Raw genomic sequence first — 20,146 nt, 5'->3', positions numbered from 1 at the left:
AGGTTGAAATGTGCCACTGTTTTGAACTGATGCATTTAAAATGTCCACTTGTGTGAACTTTTTTCCTTTCATAGATGAAAAAGTTGTCAAGCATGTAAAAGCTACCACAGTAGGAAAAACAGGTAAATAAACTGCTTTAAATTTTTCTTCTATGTATCAGTTTTGTGTTATGTCGGTGTGCACACACACACATCTTCACTGGAGTGTGAGCACTTTGTATCATTAAGTTCTAAGATTCTAGATTCTTGCAAATAACTGAAAGATATATTCAATAAAAATTAACAGTGAAAAACTAGAGTGACATACTTTATTTTTTTTAAGTGTGATTGACCTAAGCTTACATATAATTTGCAAGGAAAGCTATGCATGCATTGATTATCTTGTTCTATTAGGTGTTTAATCTCACTTTCAAACCACATTTTCTCCAATTTTAAAATCACAAAAATCTAGAACTGTCTGCTGTTCATGTATGAGATGGAATAATTTTCATTCATGAGAACTTCATAGAGACTATATGTAATTATATAATGTTTTAAAATCTGCCTTGAAAAATGATCAACAGAATATATAATATCAACTCATCATTTAATGTGAGAGAAAAAAAAAAGAAATGTACACAGTCTTTCATTTCTGGAGTTCTGTCCTAAAAGGATGAACAAAAGTAAGTTTTCATCTCAGCTGACATCTTGAAAGACTGAATCGCCTCCATTTGATCCCAAAATGAAAATCCTACTACCTTGGCCATGAATAGAGTCCTATTTCTTACTAAAAATCTTTCCAAAGGAAAAGGACTATGAAGTACTTTCCTTCTTTTAACAGATAATCATGATAATCAGGGTTTAAGTATAGTTCTCAGAGAAAAATATAATAGAATTCAGGAGAGAACTAATTATTTATAGAAATTGTGAACTATTATTTCTTTAGAAAGAAATCTTATAAGGCTATTTTCACATTACCTCATATGACCATTGTACTGTATCCCAACCATTGCCTAAGCTTATAATTTTGGTTAACATTCATTTAATTTTCACCCTGATGTGTTAATTGGAGAAGGAAATGGCAACCCACTCCAGTACCCTTGCCTGGAAAATCCCATGGACAGAAGAGCCTGGTATGCTACAGTCCATGGGGTCGCCAAGAGTCAGACACAACTGAGAGACTTCACTCACTCACTCACTCACTCAGTGTGTTAATATGACCCCTTGAGTATCTCATTTCGTTATATGGGTATTTGGAGATTATGAAGAAACTAGCCCAGTGTATTTGTGTCTCAAATATATAGATTGGTTCAAACTTTACACAAAAGTTTGTGCATCTTAATTTTCAATAAGCAGTGTGATTAACATCTTTGCTGACACTGAAATAACAGTGTTCAGAGAGAATGAATTAATCTTAAGGAGAACTTAAAATGAAGAAGTAACAAATACAGATGCCAAAGAGTTATTTTTTCCATAGTTTGTATTCATCATATGTCACTTGTTTTCTTTCATTCTCCACAGTCAAACCCAAACCAACAAGTAAGAGATGAAAATAAAATCTGAAAACTATTACTTGGCAATTTCAGCTTTTACAATATGCTTATTTTTCCCAATTATTATTTTTAGTTTTGCCTAATGCTAAAGTACTTCTGTAGGTGATAAATTACTGTTATTGCTATGGCTTTGATTTAACATATTTGTCTTTCACTACTAATTAATAATTCACTATAATTGTATGGAAAAAAAATCTATGGAAATTGTATTACTAATACTAAAAGAGTGAGACTATACAAGCTATAAATAATGCTAAGAAGCTAGAATAAATAGGCAATCTTTTAAACATACTTAATGAATAACAAAATAAAATTAAATAATATATACTTTTTGGTATTATGAAGCACATACTATTTTTAATTTGTTTGCTTTAGGCAGCATTGATTATGTTAGGTAATCTTTGGTATTATTGTTTTTAATAATTTTATGAATTATTAAATTTTGCCACTTGCTTATTAAAACCATGGAATTTTCTTATGAGCATAGATTTTAAAGATCGTCCATTGGTGTAGAGAGTTAAAAAAGTGACCAGTGGTCTCAGAAAAGCGTGAGCATTTGCCCACTGTTACAGTAGTAAATTTATCCAAAGTTGTATCAGAATTGTGATATTGGCTCTTGAATGATATATATTTGTGAAACAGAGGCTTAGATGAAGGTATGAGTGAATATTTGTCAAATGTTCTCTGGATCAAGTATGAAAATGAATTGACAAGATCCAAAGATAGATTTGGTGAGGACAGTTAACAGGTCATATTAGTGATTCAGGAGATAAAGTGAAATATATGGAGCCTAAATAGAATGTATTTACCTCCTAGAACTTACTGCATGTATTTTGAATGCAATATAAAATATATACAGTTTGTATTATTTTTACTTTAATTTTTGGAGTACTTTTGAAGTTCTATTATTATCACAGTTTTAGTAACTTGATTATTGGCTTGTTTTATTGTGCATGCTTATGTAACATTAAATTTATACAATTTTAAGATCATGGAAGTTCATTCTTGAATGCTATCAATCCTTACTTTACAAATATCCAGTTAAATCTTATGAAACATAGATCCCACAGTTCCCCACCTACTTCACTGTTGGTGCAAGATGATGGGGAGAAAATAATATTGCTTGTGGAGAATCTCCAAATTCAGGCTGAGAGAAGGAAAGGACAGGTAAAGCAGAACAGCTCAGGGGTAATAAACCTGGGGGTGATTAGTAAGAACTAGCACTTGGGAGTGATGTGTTCTATTTCCACATAATCCTAACTCCATTCAAAATATCCTACTCTAAACAGCTTTATTTGAAATTCTTCTTCTGATGAAAGAAAGATATCTCCTAAAATTTACTTTAATTCAAATATTTTTCAAAGGTCTGAGAAGAATATTAAGTACATGTTGTGATTCCAGTTGTCATGTCTTAGATTTAGTTGAGATTCATCTGTGAGAGTTCTAACTGAACCTAAAATGAGAGGGTAGTCCAGGAAAATGAAAACACAAAGCGTGATACTTTCTGGAATAAAGCAAGTCTAGGTTAAATTGGAGAAGGAAATGGCAACCCACTCCAGTGTTCTTGCCTGTAGAATTCCAGGGACGGAGGAGCCTGGTGGGCTTCCGTCTATGGGGTCGCACAGAGTCACACGACTGAAGTGACTTAGCAGCAGCAGCAGCAGGTTAAATTTTCAATAAGAAATGAATGACCAGCACCAGATTGCTTCTGTCCTGCCAAGAAGGGACCTAGAGGAAGTCAGAGAGGTAAAAAGGAAGCTTATAAAATGCCAAGACAAATATCATCTGCTTTAAAATATCTCCAAAGAATGACTCAAGCTTCAGCAAAGAAAGAAAAATCCTTATACAATTATTCTCCTTTTTGTCATATTCTATCCTCTTCTTATACCAAGAGGGCTAGCAACTTCAAAGTATCTTACAGGATGCCCTGAGAATGAACCTGATCTTGTTTATAACATGTTTCCATGGCAATATGCTTTCTGTGTTCCAAGTGACATGCAAATGACTTTGGGAGCATGCTTCCCATACAAACTAAGGATTACCTCCAAATATATAGATAAGAAATGCTTGCTACACAAACTATCTACAGATTGTGACTTAATTCTTATTTCTCTCTCTAGAAAAAGCTGAACATCAAGGAAAAGAATCTCCATCTATCAAAACAGGTGATTTTGCCTTTTTGATTTGCATTCTATCCCAATTCACTGTTTTTATTACCTTTGAAAATTAAAGCAAAGCATATAAGCACTTTTTATTTTCTTTCCTGGTAATGTTTTGTCTTGTGATTTGTAATAGAATCTAGTTTATCTGACGTAAGAGCTATGGTAGTGTTGATAAGCAGTTTGCTAAATATTATAACCAACGTATATGAAATGCTAAGCATTCTATTATAATACAGCTGTGTTAACGTAATAGTATTTGCTTTCATGGTTCACAAGATCCTTCCAAAATATTCAGTGTCTTACTGATGCCAGTATTGATATCATTTATAATACTGTTAATGTTGACTTGGGGCTCCCCAGATGGTGCAGTGGTAAAGAATCTGCCTGCCAATGCAAGAGATACAAGAGACATGGGTTCAATCCCTTGATCAGAAAGATCCCCTGGAGTAGGAAATGGCAACCTACTACAATATTCTTGCCTGGAGAATCCCATGGACAGAGGAGCCTGGTGGGCTACAGTCCATGGGGTCACAAAGAGTCAGACACAACTGAGCTAATTATACATATTACATTTCACTGAAAATTAATTACAGATTTCAACTTGGTATAATTTCTTACAATAGAAATCATCCAATTCTATAATAGCTTAATATTTTAAAAATTGTAATTCAATTTTTAAAATATATAATACATGGCATGGTTCAGCAATAAGGCATACAGGAGGTTCACTGCAAAAATAAGCTTCCCTCCTCCCCTTCTCTTCCTGTTTTCAGATCAGATTCAGATCAGTCACTCAGTCATGTCCGACTCTTTGCGACCCCATGAATCGCAGCATGCCAGGCCTCCCTGTCCATCACCAACTCCCGGAGTTCACTCAGACTCACGTCCATCGAGTCAGTGATGCCATCCAGCCATCTCATCCTCTGTCGTCCCCTTCTCCTCTTGCCCCCAATCCCTCCCAGCATCAGAGTCTTTTCCAATGAGTCAACTCTTCCCATGAGGTGGCCAAAGTATTGGAGTTTCAGCTTTAGCATCATTCCTTCCAAAGAAATCCCAGGGCTGATCTCCTTTAGAATGGACTGGTTGGATTTCCTTGCAGTCCAAGGGACTCTCAAGAGTCTTCTCCAACACCACAGTTCAAAAGCATCAATTCTTCTGTGCTCAGCTTTCTTCACAGTCCAACTCTCACATCCATACATGACTACTGTAAAAACCATAGCCTTGACTAGATGGACCTTTGTTGGCAAAGTAATGTCTCTGCTTTTTAGTATGCTATCTAGGTTGGTCATAACTTTCCTTCCAAGGAGTTAAGTGTCTTTTAATTTCATGGCTGCAGTCACCATCTGTAGTGATTTTGGAGCCCAGAAAAATAAAGTCTGACACTGTTTCCACTGTTTCCCCATCTATTTCCCATGAAGTGATGGGACCAGATGCCATGATCCTAGTTTTCTGAATGTTGAGCTTTAAGCCAACTTTTTCACTCTCCACTTTCACTTTCATCAAGAGGCTTTTTAGTTCCTCTTCACTTTCTGCCATAAGGGTGATGTCATCTGCATATCTGAGGTTATTGATATTTCTCCCGGCAATCTTGATTCCAATTTGTGTTTCTTCCAGTCCAGCATTTCTCATGATGTACTCTGCATATAAGTTAAATAAACAGGGTGACAATATACAGCCTTGACGAACTCCTTTTCCTATTTGGAACCAGTCTGTTGTGCCATGTCCAGTTCTAACTGTTGCTTCCTGACCTGCATACAAATTTCTCAAGAGGCAGGTCAGGTGGTCTGGTATTCCCATCTCTTTCAGAATTTTCCACAGTTTATTGTGATCCACACAGTCAAAGGCTTTGGCATAGTCAATAAAGCAGAAATAGATGCTTTTCTGGAACTCTCTTGCTTTTTCCATGATCCAGCGGATGTTGGCAATTTGATCTCTGGTTCCTCTGCCTTTTCTAAAACCAGCTTGCACATCAGGAAGTTCACCGTTCACATATTGCTGAAGCCTGGCTTGGAGAATTTTGAGCATTACTTTACTAGCATGTGAGATGAGTGCAATTGTGCGGTAGTTTGAGCATTCTTTGGCATTGCCTTTCTTTGGGATTGGAATTCCTGTTTTACCAGCTCCCATTTCCCAAGTATCCAATAATGTCTGATAGGTAATCATTGTTATTTTTTCATGTATCCATCTAGTAATATATGTAAAAGACATATATGTATAAACATGTGCTTAGTCACTCAGTCATGCCCAACTCTCTGCAACCCCATGGACTGCATCCCACCAGGCTCCTCTGTCCATGGGGATTCTCTAGGGAAGAATGCTGGAGTGGTTTGCCATGCCCTTCTCCAGGGGATCTTCCCAACCCAGAGGTCCAACCCAGGCCTCCCACATTGCAGGTGGATTTTTTACCAGCTGAGCAACCAGGGAAGCCCACATATACACACATACCTGCATACATTTGCTTCCCTGGTAGCTCAACTGTGTAAAGAATCTTCTTGCAATGCAGGAGACTCAGGTTCGATTTCTGGGTCTGGAGGATCCTCTGGAGAAGGGATCAGTTCAGTTCAGTTCAGCCACTCAGTCGTGTCCGACTCTTTGCGACCCCATGAATCGCAGCATGCCAGGCCCCCCTGTCCATCACCAACTCCCCAAGTTCACTCAGACTCACATCCATCGAGTCGGTGACACCATGCAGCCATCTCATCCTCTGTCGTCCCCTTCTCCTCCTGCCCCCAATCCCTCCCAACATCAGAGTCTTTTCCAATGAGTCAACTCTTTGCATGAGGCAGCCAAAGTATTGGAGTTTCAGCTTTAGCATCATTCCATCCAAAGAAATCCCAGGGCTGATCTCCTTCAGAATGGACTGGTTGGATCTCCTTGCAGTCCAAGGGACTCACAAGAGTCTTCTCCAACACCACAGTTCAAAAGCATCAATTCTTTGGTGCTCAGCTTTCTTCACAGTCCAACTCTCACATCCATACATGACCAGAGGAAAAACCATAGCCTTGACTAGATGGACCTTTGTTGGCAAAGTAATGTCTATGCTTTTCAATATGCTGTCTAGGAGAAGGGATAGTTTACAAATTATATATATATATATATATATATATATATATATATATACACACACACACACACACATATATACACTCACCTTTTTTACACGTCATGATATACTATAAATAGCTCTTTCCCTAGGTTTTTCTGTTTAATAGTGTGTTTGAAGATTTTTTTATATCAGTACACAAAGCATTTCTTCATTTAGTATTCTATTGTATTGTTATACATAGTTTACTTAACTAGTCTCTGATTGACCTATATTTAAGTTATCTGACAAGCTTTCTTTAATGATATAAAATTATAAATATAATTATTTGTCTAGTTTTGTAAATTTATGTTTATGGTAAAAATTCCTTAAATATTTTAGTGAAATGATATAGTTAGTGTAATTTTTATAGGTTTCTCTAATGTTCTCTAAAAATTGTATTAACTTATATTTCCTCTGTTAATGAATTAATTTAATTTTGGATGATTCAAATTCTTCACAATCATCAAGAAATAGTTAGTTCTTTATTAATAAATAGATATTTACATGTAAGTCTGCATAATTAATGCTTTTAGTTAATTTTAGAGGACAAAGCATACTTGAGAAACAAATCACGTATTTGGATGGCATAGTTTTGTGTTTTTCACGAACAATTCACTAATTTTTCTTGAGATTTTATAAAGTCAGCTTCTTCATTCAAAAGACTGGATTGGAAAAGTTTAAATAGTTAATATTAATTAGTATTAATATGTTCTGAAAGGACAATAGCAGAATGTGTCTTTTATGCCATTCAGGAACAGTAAGGAGTTCAGATTATCTTAAGCATTAATTTTGCATCAGATGAAATATGAGGCTTTACAAGGATTAAGAGACCAAGAAAATCCTATTCTTTGAAGTTTTATTGGAATATGGAATTCATTAGAACATGATTTTAAAATTGCTCAAATTGTATTGCCTATTGCTCATTTTAATATAAGTTTAGCCTTTTCTTATTTTAACTCAAACAGAATTATGAAATGTAAAAGTCTGATATTTTACCTATAGCCACAAAATGACCTTTTCTTTTCTTTCTTTTTCTTTTTTTTTTTCACTTTTTAGACAAACCAAAACCAACTCCAAGTAAGTGTACCATACTAAAATTTTAAGAATTTTCTATTTAAGTGTTTAAATTTTATAATTTCTTTAAATTGTACATGCAGTAAAATTTATTGTGGTATGTTTATTACTGCAGTAGCTATTATGACATTGCCTACATAAATGATTCCTATTGACAAAGAATAGTGTGTATTTTATTCATTAATATTTGAACATATATTTGAGTGTCAATTGCACTATAGCAGATTATGTGAGGGAATGCCTAAAATGACTTCTGTTGTCATTATCTGTGTAATTAATTCAATTACCTTAACTAATACTGTCCACAAAAAACAAAAAACAAAACAAAAAAAAAAACAAAACATGGTTCCATCTCACTTTTATGTACTTCAGTTGTTAGGATATATTGAATAAATACAGTGTGGAGGTTCCTCTTATAGTCATTGCTGGGTTAAAACAAGCTTAGAACACACAATACACATCTTCAATTATTTAATCTTAATATATTAGCTTTTTATTTTCATATTTCTTCAAAAGCTAAAGATGAGTTGTTTTAGTGTTTCAGAATCACTGTTTTATTGTAACATTTCAAACAATAGTAAAAAGGAATAATTTTTTAAATGTATGAAAAAATGAAAATGTATGAAATTTTATAAAAATGAAATTGTATATTTAGTACTATTAAATTATGACCTTGACATTACCCTATGGGTAAATATGCACATTTCAGTCGAGTGTAACTAGAAGTTGTGTCTAAAGATTTTCAATGCTAAGGACTAATCTGGTTCCTTAAAAGTGTTATGATAGATTTCTTGTGAATACATCTATGATTTTCTTCTGAATGGATTCAATGCCAGTGTTAAACATTAAATGTTGCCTTTGGGTTGGCAAAAATATCTAGTATATTTAGTCTGTGTAAATGCTACTAATATGAACGTTATTACAAAAATTAAGGGCTGAAAGTCAAAACTAGATTCCTGATAAGAAATAGCACCATAATTATTTGCAAATGCAGTTTTGTTTATAAAACATTATTCATTACATATATTTGTTCTTATATAACATTTTTATATTTTGTCTCACTACTCTGACTGTAGTCATTATGAGTTGAAATTATTTTTGTGATATTTTAAAATCTCGTCTCTCAACCCCACTCATTGCACTAAGTCCTTTTTATACATGAAGTTGCTTTATAAAAAGTTAATGAATGAATGTGTGCAGGCACATGTTCAAATCATGTTAAAAGTTTATGTAATGGAGATTTATAATTTGTAATTGAGAAAACTACCCAAATGTCTTCAAACTGATTCATTCTACCATGTATGAATAGACTATTTAATATTAATTTATATAGTGATTCTATTTCCAGAATAGATACCAGTTATGTTTTCAGAAATATTAGCTACCAACATATCTCTTTGCCATTTTGAGTATGTGTCTATTGTCACTACTTTGGAATTAATACGAAATAACATAACGATGAAGTTCAGTTGTCTGCTACTGGAAAAACAAAATTATTATTTCCTTTTATTTTTCTTCCTTCTTTCTATTATTTTTTTCTAAAGAGGAAACACCAAAAGTAACAGAATCAGGTAAATATTTGCTTTCCCAGAGGAGGTAACATAGATCTATAGGAATAGTATTTAAATTTGAATCTCTATATAGCTGCGTAACGTTTGGGAAAATCCATTAACAGCTCAGATTCCGAGTTTACTCATGTATAGAATAGACATAATGACTTTCCAAAAGGCTTGTGATAAGTATGAAATGAAATAACGTATATAACATTCCCACTACATGCTTGGTTGTCACTCATTAAATATTGGTGTCCTTCTTACTCTTGTCTGATAAATATAGTTAAAGAAAAGCATCAGTCAGTCAAAACTCTGGTTTAAAAAGCATGTGTCCACATTTTCCTCAGAGATATATTGTGACTCTTACATTGTTTTTACTCAACAGTTAACTTATTGAGTATTCATAGCACTAATCAAATTTTCATTTCCTAAAGGTAACAGTAGAAAATTTGAATTTTTTTTTCTGTTACTAGTTTAAACTTTTTAATAAATGCATGGCTTATGCTAGCTCTACTTGAAAACATGTACAAAAATAAAACCAGAAAACAAAAGGAGGAGGTTGTGATTTATAAAACCAAATAACCAAGGATAACAGAAATATACATGTTCTTACACAAGGGAGGGAGACTTTATCTTCACATCTTTAAAAGTAGAACCTTGACCCTCTTTCACTTACAGGATTAAGTTGCATCTGCAAATATTTACTCCAAAACTGAGTAAGAAAATTATGTTTTTAAGCCAATGGTTTATTGTTATTTTTCCCCCCTAGCAAAAAAGAAAATTGAAAAATCTGAAAAGGAAAGTAAAGGTAAATACATTTTAAGGCATGTATATCAAATTAGTGATAAAAGCATAGGAATCAAAAAGATGTAATTATACAAATTATATCACTTAAAAAAGCAATTCATGAAAATATGGACATTGGTTTTAAAGTATTTATCAGAATCGAAGCTATTTAGGGTGTTATTCATGCGAGGAGTGTAGTATTACATTATTATTAGATATCTAAAGGGAACAGGAACTGAGATCTTAAAGCAAACTCCATCTGTTATTGCTATATTAACACCATAGAGTTCTTTTCGTATAACTCCTGAATTGTAAATATTGACAGCAAAATATGTAATTTCAAACTTAGAAAGACCTATGAATAAATATGTATATGACTCTACCATTTTATCTCTATAGAAAAAGCAGAAATGAGACATCTTAAAGAAGAAAAAGGTAATTTTTAAAAGCTTAAAAGTTCCTGAAGTCAAAATATTTTGAATAAATATGTATATGACTCTGTCATTTTTATCTCTATAGAAAAAGCAGAAATGAGACATCCTAAAGGAGAAAAAGGTAATTTTTAAAAGCTTAAAAGTTCCTGAAGTCAAAATATTTTGAATAAATATGTATATGACTCTGTCATTTTATCTCTATAGAAAAAGCAGAAATGAGACATCTTAAAGAAGAAAAAGGTAATTTTTAAAAGCTTAAAAGTTCCTGAAGTCAAAATATTTTGAATAAATATGTATATGACTCTGTCATTTTATCTCTATAGAAAAAGCAGAAATAAGACATCTTAAAGAAGAAAAAGGTAATTTTTAAAAGTTTAAAAGTTACTGAAGTCAAAGTATTTTGAGTCAAAATTTATTTATTTCAATTTTAAAGAAAACTTTTCTTTATGTACTCGGTGATTGCTGCCTGATTAAAAGAAGAAAAGTGGTAAATAATCATGGCCTGTGATAAGGACAGTGTCAAAGAGCAATGGATGCAGGCCACGCCTGCAGTGTGCAGTCACGTGTTGGGTCATTGGTGAGAAACTGGTTAGAAGCTGCACTGCAATGCTGCTTTTTTATCTTAACTTTAGTTTTATTTATTTAGGAAACTACATAAATAATACAATAATCACTGATTTCCATGTTTAGTCATCTAAAAACCTTATAAAGGCCTTAATCATCAGAGAAATATTCTGTCAAGTCAGGATCAAAGCATTCTTAGACATACCAAAAAGATTATTAATAACAAAAGAAGATGCTTTTCTGGTTTATATCTAAATTCAATTAGTCAGCATTACCCATTGTCCGTGGACTCAGATTCATTTAAATACCCTGTAATCACTGAGTTCAGGTCATATCTATGTTTATGCAGATACAACAATCTCTTCAGCTAACATTTATTTTTCTTAGGTGTTAGCAGAAGAGAAAACTTTTTAAACACCTTGAGAAAATATTTACAACATTTAAATTATTCTCATGTTGCTAAAGCTTAGAGTTGAAGTGAGCCAAATTTTTTATGAATATTTGCTCTAAAAGTTCATATTTTAATTTACATTTTCTTTTTTATACAGTGCCAACAAGAAAAGAAAGTCTTCAATTACACAATGTGACAAAAGGTAATCTTGACCTTGGTAAATCCTCAAATGCTGTGTTGATGTGGAGATGCCTGAATTATGTTGGTGCTTAATATTAACACTAAATTTCTAAAGCAAGAAAGTCTAGCTGTTTATACAATTCTAACAGCAGGGGAAGTGGACAGGTAGGAAATAGAACAGAATGCTTACATTTCAGTGGAAAACCAGGAAATGTGAAGAAATAGAAACTATTAACAACATAAACAGGAGACAGCAATGGTACCCCACTCCAGTACTCTTGCCTGGAAAATCCCATGCACGGAGCCTGGTGGGCTGCAGTCCATGGGGTCGCTAAGAGTCGGACACGACTGAGAGACTTCACTTTCACTTTTCACTTTCATGCATTGGAGAAGGAAATGGCAACCCACTCCAGTATTCTTGCCTGGAGAATCCCAGGGACAGGGGAGCCTAGTGGGCTGCCGTCTATGGGGTCGCATAGAGTCGGACACGACTGAAGCGACTTAGCAGCAGCAGCAACAACATAAACATTCATTAGATATCCCAGTACCTATCAGAAGGAAAAATTTATTATTGCAAGAAGACTTTCCCAGCATGACTACATTCAAGGATGATAGAGTAGTAAAATGAGAAGGAGCCAATAGTCTGTTTATCTGCAACTACATCAAATGTAACTAATATCATGAATATAGTTTTATTATTTATAAGTCGATCTTTGAAATTAATTCAACATAGATACAAAGTAGATAGCAGAGGGCAGAAGCTAGCATGCACATAACAGGCAGGTGTTCTTCACCCAAAATGAGAATGACCTATTTTGGTGACATCATCATAAAACTGTAAGAGTATAACTGAATTACTTAGTCTGGGTCATAAAATTTTAGATGAATCTAATTAATTCAAAATGTAACAAAACATAAATGCTTTATATTTTAAAATGCTAAGTAAACATGCCATAATTAAACAAGAATTTTCATTCAGAGTAAATATAGATCTCTAGTCTGTGTTTATACTGGGAGTGTGAAGAGGGAGGAACCTAGTTTATCACTGGTCCGTGTTGCTGCTTACTGTAATGTGTATACCTGAAATGGTGGAACATATTTAGACACAATTTTTAGTAATATTAAGGTGTAAAATTTAGAGTAAGAGAGCAAATCAGATTTGTAAAATGATACAAGAACACGATTTTTATATTGGAAATTTCTCCAGAAATGTTATATCTTTTAAGATACTTAGCCAGAAGAATAGGAGAAGGCAATGGCACCCCACTCCAGTACACTTGCCTGGAAAATCCCATGGACAGAGGAGCCTGGTAGGCTGCAGTCCATGAGGTCGCTAAGAGTCGGACACGACTGAGTGACTTCACTTTCACTTTTCACTTTCATGCATTGGAAAAGGAAATGGCAACCCACTCCAGTGTTCTTGCCTGGAGAATTCCAGGGATGAGGGAGCCTGGTGGGCTGCCGTCTATGGGGTAGCATAGAGTCGGACACAACTGAAGCAACATACAGCAGCAGCAGCAGGCAGAAGAATGAAAAGTAATGTATTACTTTGAAAACTCACAGCTATAGCCTTTCCTATTATTATTTCAATTTCCATCTTAGTATAGACCCAGTGATTGTTCACAGTTTAAAGTTGAGTTAATGTTAGGTGAAGGAAGTCTAACCTCTAGGAGTGTTTACCTGATAGGGACAGGAGTTGGCTCCAAATGGGTGTGGTGTCAAAGACTTAAGCCCATTCAATCACATTTTAATATGAAGAAAAGTTATGACCAACCTAGGTAGCATATTGAAAAGCAGAGACATTACTCTGCTAACAAAGGTCCGTCTAGTCAAGGCTGTGGTTTTTCCAGTGGTCATGTATGGATGTGAGAGTTGGACTGTGAAGAAAGCTGAGCACTGAAGAATTGATGCTTTTGAACTGTGGTGTTGGAGAAGACTCTTGAGAGTCCCTTGGCCTGCAAGGAGATCCAACCAGTCCATTCTAAAGGAGATCAGTCCTGGGTGTTCATTGGAAGGACTGATGCTAAGGCTGAAACTCCAGTACTTTGGCCACCTCATGCGAAGAGTTGACTCATTGGAAAAGACTCTGATGCTGGGAGGGATTGGGGGCAGGAGGAGAAGGAGACGACAGAGGATTAGATGACTGGGTGGCATCACCAACTCGATGGACGTGAGTCTGAGTGAACTCTGGGAGTTGGTGATGGACAGGGAGGCCTGGCGTGCTGTGATTCATGGGGTCGCAAAGAGTTGGACACGACTGAGCGACTGAACTGAACTGAACCACACTATGGTAGGCAAATATAAGGGAAAGCTTTCCACCAGTTAGAGCAGCCCAAAGATAAAATGTGCTTCCCTGGTGGCTCAGACAGTAAAGAATCTGCCTGCAATGTGGGAAACCTGGGTTTAATCCCTGGGTTGAGAAGGTCCGCTGGAGGAGGGCATGGCAACCCACTCCTGTACTCTTGCCTGGAGAACCCCCATGGATAGAGGAGCCTGTCCAGCTACAGTTTCACTTTCAAAGACAAAAGGCACCCCACTTTGTCCCCTAGGAAATGGTCTATTGGTTCGGACTAGAGGGTGGCTGTCCAAAGGATTCTAGGGATTTGGACACTGGATAGAAGCTCCTTTCTTACTCTATTCTGTGAGTCCATTTCTAAGATCTTCATATTATGAATACATGGCAGGAAAAAATAATTACATGTGAAAGCATAAGGGACTTGATTTAGGTCATACCTGAATGGTCTAGTGGTTTTCCCCACTTGCTTCAATTTAAGTCGAATTTGGCAATAAGGAGTTCATGATCTGAGCCACAATCAGCTCCCAATCTTGTTTTTGGTGACTGTATAGAGCTTCTCCATCTTTGGCTGCAAAGAATATAATCAATCTGCTTTCAGCATTGACCATCTGGTGATGTCCATGTGTAGAGTCTTCTCTTGTGTTGTTGGAAAAGGGTTATTGTTATGACCAGTGCATTCTCTTGGCAAAACTCTATTAGCCTTTCCCTGCTTCATTCTGTACTCCAAGGCCAAATTTGCCTGTTACTCCAGGTGTTTTTTGACTTCTACTTTTGCATTCCAGTCCCCTGTAATGCAAAGGACATCTTCTTTGGGTGTTAGTTCTAAAAGGTCTTGTAGGTCTTCATAGAACTGTTCAACTTCAGCTTTTTCAGCATTACTGGTCAGGGCATAGACTTGGATTAACGTGATAAAGATATACCCATTTGAATGCAGAGTTCCAAAGAATAGCAAGGAAAGATAAGAAAGCCTTGCTCAGTGATCAATGCAAAGAAATAGAGGAAAACAATAGAATGGGAAAGACTAGAGATCTTTGCAGGAAAATTAGAGATACCAAGGGAACATTTCATGCAAAGATGGGCTCAATAAAGGACAGAAATGGTAGGGACCTAACCAAAGAAGAAGATATTAAGAATAAATGGCAAGAATACACAGAAGAACTGTACAAAAAAGATCTTCATGACCCAGATAATCACAGTGGTGTGATCACTCACCTATAGCCAGATGTCCTGGAACACAAAGTCAAGTGGGCCAAACTTAGGAGGCATCACTATGAACAAAACTAGTGGAGGTGATGGAATTCCAGTTGAGATATTTCAAATCCTGAAAGATGATGCTGTGAAAGGGCTGCACTCAATATGCCAACAAATTTGGAAATCTCAGCAGTGGCCACAGGACTGGAAAAGGTCAGTTTTCATTCCAATCCCAAAGAAAGGCAATGCCAAAGAATGCTCAAACTACCACACTATTGCACTCATCTCACACACTAGTAAAGTAATGCTTAAAATTCTCCAAGCCAGGCTTCAGCAATACATGAACCGTGAACTTCCAGATGTTCAAGCTGGTTTTAGAAGAGGCAGAGGAACCAGAGATCAAATAGCCAACATCTGCTGGATCATCAAAAAAGCAAGAGAGTTTCAGAAAAACATCTACTTCTGCTTTATTGACTATGCCAAAGCCTTTGACCGTGTGGATCACAATAAACTGTGGAAAATTCTGAAAGAGATGGGAATACCAGACCACCTGATCTGCCTCTTGAGAAACCTGTATGCAGGTCAGGAAGCAACAGTTAGAACTGGACATGGAACAACAGACTGGTTCCAAATAGGAAAAGGAGTACTGTATATTGTCAAGGCTGTATATTGTCACCCTGCTTATTTAACTTATATGTAGAGTACATCATGAGAAACTCTGGGCTGGATGAAGCACAAGCTGGAACCAAGATTGCCGGGAGAAATATCAATAACCTCAGATATGCAAATGACACCACCCTTATGGCAGAAAGTGAAGAAGAACTAAAGAACCTCTTGATGAAAGTGAAAGAGGAGAGTGAAAAAGTTGGCTTAAAGCTCAACATTCAGAAAATGAAGATCATGGCATCCTGTCCAATTACTTCATGGCAAATAGAAGGGGAAACAGTGGAAACAGTGTCAGACTTTATTTTTGGGGGCTCCAAAATCACTGCAGATGATGATCCCAGCCATGAAATTAAAAGACACTTACTCCTTGGATGGAAAGTTATGACCAACCTAGACTAGACAGCATATTAAAAAGCAGAGACATTACTTTGCCAACAAAGGTCCATCTAGTCAAGGCTATGGTTTTTCCAGTAGTCATGTATGGATGTGAGAGTTGGACTATAAAGAAAGCTGAGCACCAAAGAATTGATGCTTTTGAACTGTGGTGTTGGAGAAGAGTCTTGAGAGTCCATTGGACTGCAAGGAGATCCAACCAGTCCATCCTAAAGGAGATTAGTCCTGGGTGTTCATTGGAAGGACTGATGCTGAGGCTGAAACTCCAATAGTTTGGCCACCTGATGCGAAGAGTTGACTCATTGGAAAAGACCCTGATGCCGGGAAAGATTGAGGGCTGGAGGAGAAGGGGACAACAGAGGATGAGATAGTTGGATGGCATCACTGACTCAATGGACATGAGTTTGGGTAAACTCCGGGAGTTGGTGATGGGCAGGGAGGCCTGGCATGCTGCGGTTTATGGGGTTGCAGTCAGACACTTCTGAGAGACTGAACTGAACTGAAAGCGTAAGTCTAACCTAGAACTAGTCGAGAATATAAGCACATTCTATTCATTCCTTCACTCAAGTAATGGTTCATTACATCTAAATTCCTGTCTCTTTAGCCAATGCTATTTAGAAAGGAAAGATTATAACATTAGCTTTTCTAAAGTATTTTTCTGAATTCCATTAGCCTAACTTTTGTAACTTTGCACTTATTAGGATATATCAGAAACTCTACAAGTCTTAAAGTAAAACACATTATGCAGATTCCTTAAAAATTATATTTTCAAACCTAGCCCTTTAAATTAGACATTAATGGAATACGAATGTTACCCATTCTCTCTGTTTCAGAAAGTTAGAAAGTCTGCTATATTTAAGACAGTCATTTCACTTTATATCTTCATCCTAAATACATAGAGTTTAATGGAAAAACATATTTGAAGAATTATAATCTCTCATTGAAACTAATAAATAAATGATTATGAAAGTTAGTTGATTTTACATGTTGCTTTTTAAGGTTTCAGAGAAGGTTTTATTCATGTCCAAAAGGAAAATAATTCTCAATAATGTATTTTATGAAATTTGGAAAATTTAAAGCAAGTATTTAGATTAATTATATCATGCAAAGTAATTTCACTGGCATTGGGTATAATTATAGTTTAACCAAAACAATTTAACAAAGATCCTGATGATTTTAGTAAGCGTGGTTAAAAGCATAAGTATGTTGTGACACCTGCAATGAGTAATAACTTTTTTGATGTCTCACATAATAACAATTAAGATATTCAAAGAGCCATGTTATCAGACAACAGAGAGCTCCACTTATTCACTAACTCATGAAAAATAAGGAAGAAAGTCAAAGATATTAGATACTTTTATGCAGTCTATTGATGTATAATATCTTTGTATTTTACCTGAGTTAAACAAGACTTGTTTTCTTTATTTTTAGTAGAAAAACCTGCAAGAATATCAAGTAAGTACTGCTTATATTGATAATAAATTCTCTTTGGCATACAGTATGAATTTCAAGCTGAAATTCATGAAATATTTATTTTTTTAATGTGTTCAGAAATTGAGTCATTTCATATTAAACCTTCTGACAGGATTTTGATGACTTTTCATCTTATTTATGTTGAAACTTAAAAAACAAAACTGCATTATTAAAATAACTTGTAACAAATACCTTATCATGTTCTTGAGCCTGAAGATTAAAGTGACTTGCATTCAATACAAAAGTCTTTTCAGTGATCAAGGTTGAATGGAATAAAATAATCCTACTTTCGTCTTCAGCGTTCAATCACTAAACGTTTGGCATAGAGCACATCTGGTTGAGCAATAATGCTTGCTTTGCTGTTGTTTTCTAATGTTCATTAACTTAATTGTAGGTCTGAAAAGAATACATAGTTAGGAATAGATCTAATCTTATATGTAACATACACTGACCAAACTCTCAGAAAATACTCTCTGAAATACCAAGATCTAGGTGTAGATAGCAGCTCAAATGATACATGACACAACTATGAATTTTCCTATAAATCTTAAAATTCTGGGAAATAGCAAATTTCCTTCTCAAGTTTCCGGATTTAAGAAGACAAATGGTTTTAAATCAGTGCTATCTAAGGCAGTATCACTTGAGCCACATCTGTAGTTTTAAATTTTCAAGTAGACACGTTAAACGGCTTCCCTGGTAGCTGACCTGGTAAAGAATCCACCTGCAAAGCAGGAGACCCCAGTTTGATTCGTGGGTTGGGAAGATCCTCTGGAGACGGGATAGACTACCCACTCTAGCATTCTTGGGCTTCTCTGGTGGTCCAGATTGTAAAGAAACCTCCTGCAATGCAGGAGATCTAGGTTCGATCCCTGGGTTGCGCAGATCCCCTGGAGAAGGGCATGGCAACCCTCTCCAGTATTCTTCCCTGGAGAATCCACATGAACAGAGGAGCCTGGCAGGCTACAGTCCATGCGGTGGCAAAGAGTTGGACACAACTGAAAAACTAAGCACAGCACAGACACATTCAAAGGGTAAAGGCAAATAGACGAAAACAATTTTAATATTTGTATCTGATTCTATTTTCAAATATTTTTTCAAAATGTAATCTATATAGAAGTATTTTGATAGTTTATCTAATTTTTTATTGAGCCTTTGAAATTGTGGGTGTATTTTATAGTTATGGCACATTTTGATTTGCACTAGCTGTATTTCAATTCTCTAACAGCCCGGGGGGTCAGTGGATACTGCATTGGGCGGAGCAGTTCTCAGGATTTATTGAGTATTTCTGCTGTGTTCAATATTTAGTGAGTAATAAGGATGATATAAGACAATCAGTAAAGGTGGTACTTGCCATATATCTCAAAGTTCCTTGACTGCAAGTAATAGAGCTCCATATGGACTTGCTTCAGATATTTTTGAAAAAAGGAAAATAATTACAAGGTTACAGCAGGGTCTCATTGATGCATAGGCAAAGTTAATATCTGATCTTCAGAAAACCCTCTGAAACTATCTTACTCCACACCCTTCCCCTACGGCCAAAGGTAGTCAGGATAGAATTCATTTAGGAGGTAATTCTACAATTTGTATTTGAAAAATGCTTAGGAATGGATAATTGGCAAAAGAAGGTGTAAAGAAAAAACTCACTTCTCCTGTGTATTTCTCCTTTACTCTCATGCTACCACCATACTCCTAACACTTCTGATACCAGGCAAGTAGGATTGTTTTCATACTAAGCATTTCTCTGTGACACCAGCTCTCCTACAATTAATTTAATTCTGATACTAACTAGACTTAGCACATCATAAACTGCCAATCAAAAATTTATCTGTGAGCTGTTTGTATACTTTGGAGATTAATCCCTTGTTAGTTGCATCATTTGCAAATATTTTCTCCCATTCTGTAGATTGTCTTTTTGTCTTGTTTATAATTTTCTTTGTTGTGCAAAAGCTTTTAAGTGTAATTAGGTTCCATTTGTTTATTTTTGTTTTTATTTACATTGCTCTAGGAAAAGGATTCAAAAAAATACAGATACAGTTTATATCAAAAAGTGTTCTGCCTATATTTTCCTCCAGGAGTTTTATAGTATCTAATCTTAAATTTAGGTCTTCAGTCCATTTGGAGTTTACTTTTGCGTATGGTGTTAGAGAATGTTCTAATTTCATTCTTTAACATGTAGCTGTTCAGTTTTCCCAGCATCATTTATTGAAGAGACTGTCTTTTCTTCATTGTATATTCTTGCTTCCTTTGTCATAGGTTAATTGACCATATATGTTGGAGGTTATTTCTGAGCTTTTTATCCCATTCCATTGATCTCAATTTCTCTTTTTGTGCCAGTGATATGCTGTTTTGATTATTCTAGGTTTGCAG

The 20,146-nt window shown here is 35.4% G+C and overlaps 2 protein-coding genes across 2 annotated transcripts in view; both read left to right on the top strand.

Moving 5' to 3' along the window:
• The window catches only part of LOC123327764 (triadin), a 101,112-nt gene extending 91,498 nt beyond the window's left edge, over positions 1 to 9,614 (top strand). Inside the window, exons 15-19 of the mRNA XM_044924439.2 lie at positions 75 to 122; positions 1,500 to 1,517; positions 3,652 to 3,696; positions 7,835 to 7,855; positions 9,397 to 9,614. Of these exons, the coding sequence (XP_044780374.1) occupies positions 75 to 122; positions 1,500 to 1,517; positions 3,652 to 3,696; positions 7,835 to 7,855; positions 9,397 to 9,452 (188 nt within the window). The 3' untranslated portion in view covers positions 9,453 to 9,614. The remainder of the gene's footprint in view (positions 1 to 74; positions 123 to 1,499; positions 1,518 to 3,651; positions 3,697 to 7,834; positions 7,856 to 9,396) is intronic.
• A 970-nt stretch (positions 9,615 to 10,584) lies between these two features.
• Positions 10,585 to 20,146, top strand: part of LOC123327765 (triadin) — a 33,406-nt gene continuing 23,844 nt past the window's right edge. The window contains exons 1-4 of the mRNA XM_044924444.2: positions 10,585 to 10,626; positions 10,830 to 10,865; positions 11,738 to 11,782; positions 17,738 to 17,761. Coding sequence (XP_044780379.2) covers positions 10,602 to 10,626; positions 10,830 to 10,865; positions 11,738 to 11,782; positions 17,738 to 17,761 — 130 coding nt within the window. The 5' untranslated portion in view covers positions 10,585 to 10,601. The remainder of the gene's footprint in view (positions 10,627 to 10,829; positions 10,866 to 11,737; positions 11,783 to 17,737; positions 17,762 to 20,146) is intronic.

This window comes from Bubalus bubalis, chromosome 10 (assembly GCF_019923935.1).
Source record: "Bubalus bubalis isolate 160015118507 breed Murrah chromosome 10, NDDB_SH_1, whole genome shotgun sequence".
In the NCBI taxonomy this organism is placed as follows: Eukaryota; Metazoa; Chordata; class Mammalia; order Artiodactyla; family Bovidae; genus Bubalus; species Bubalus bubalis.
This window is presented reverse-complemented; position numbering and strand designations above follow the sequence as displayed.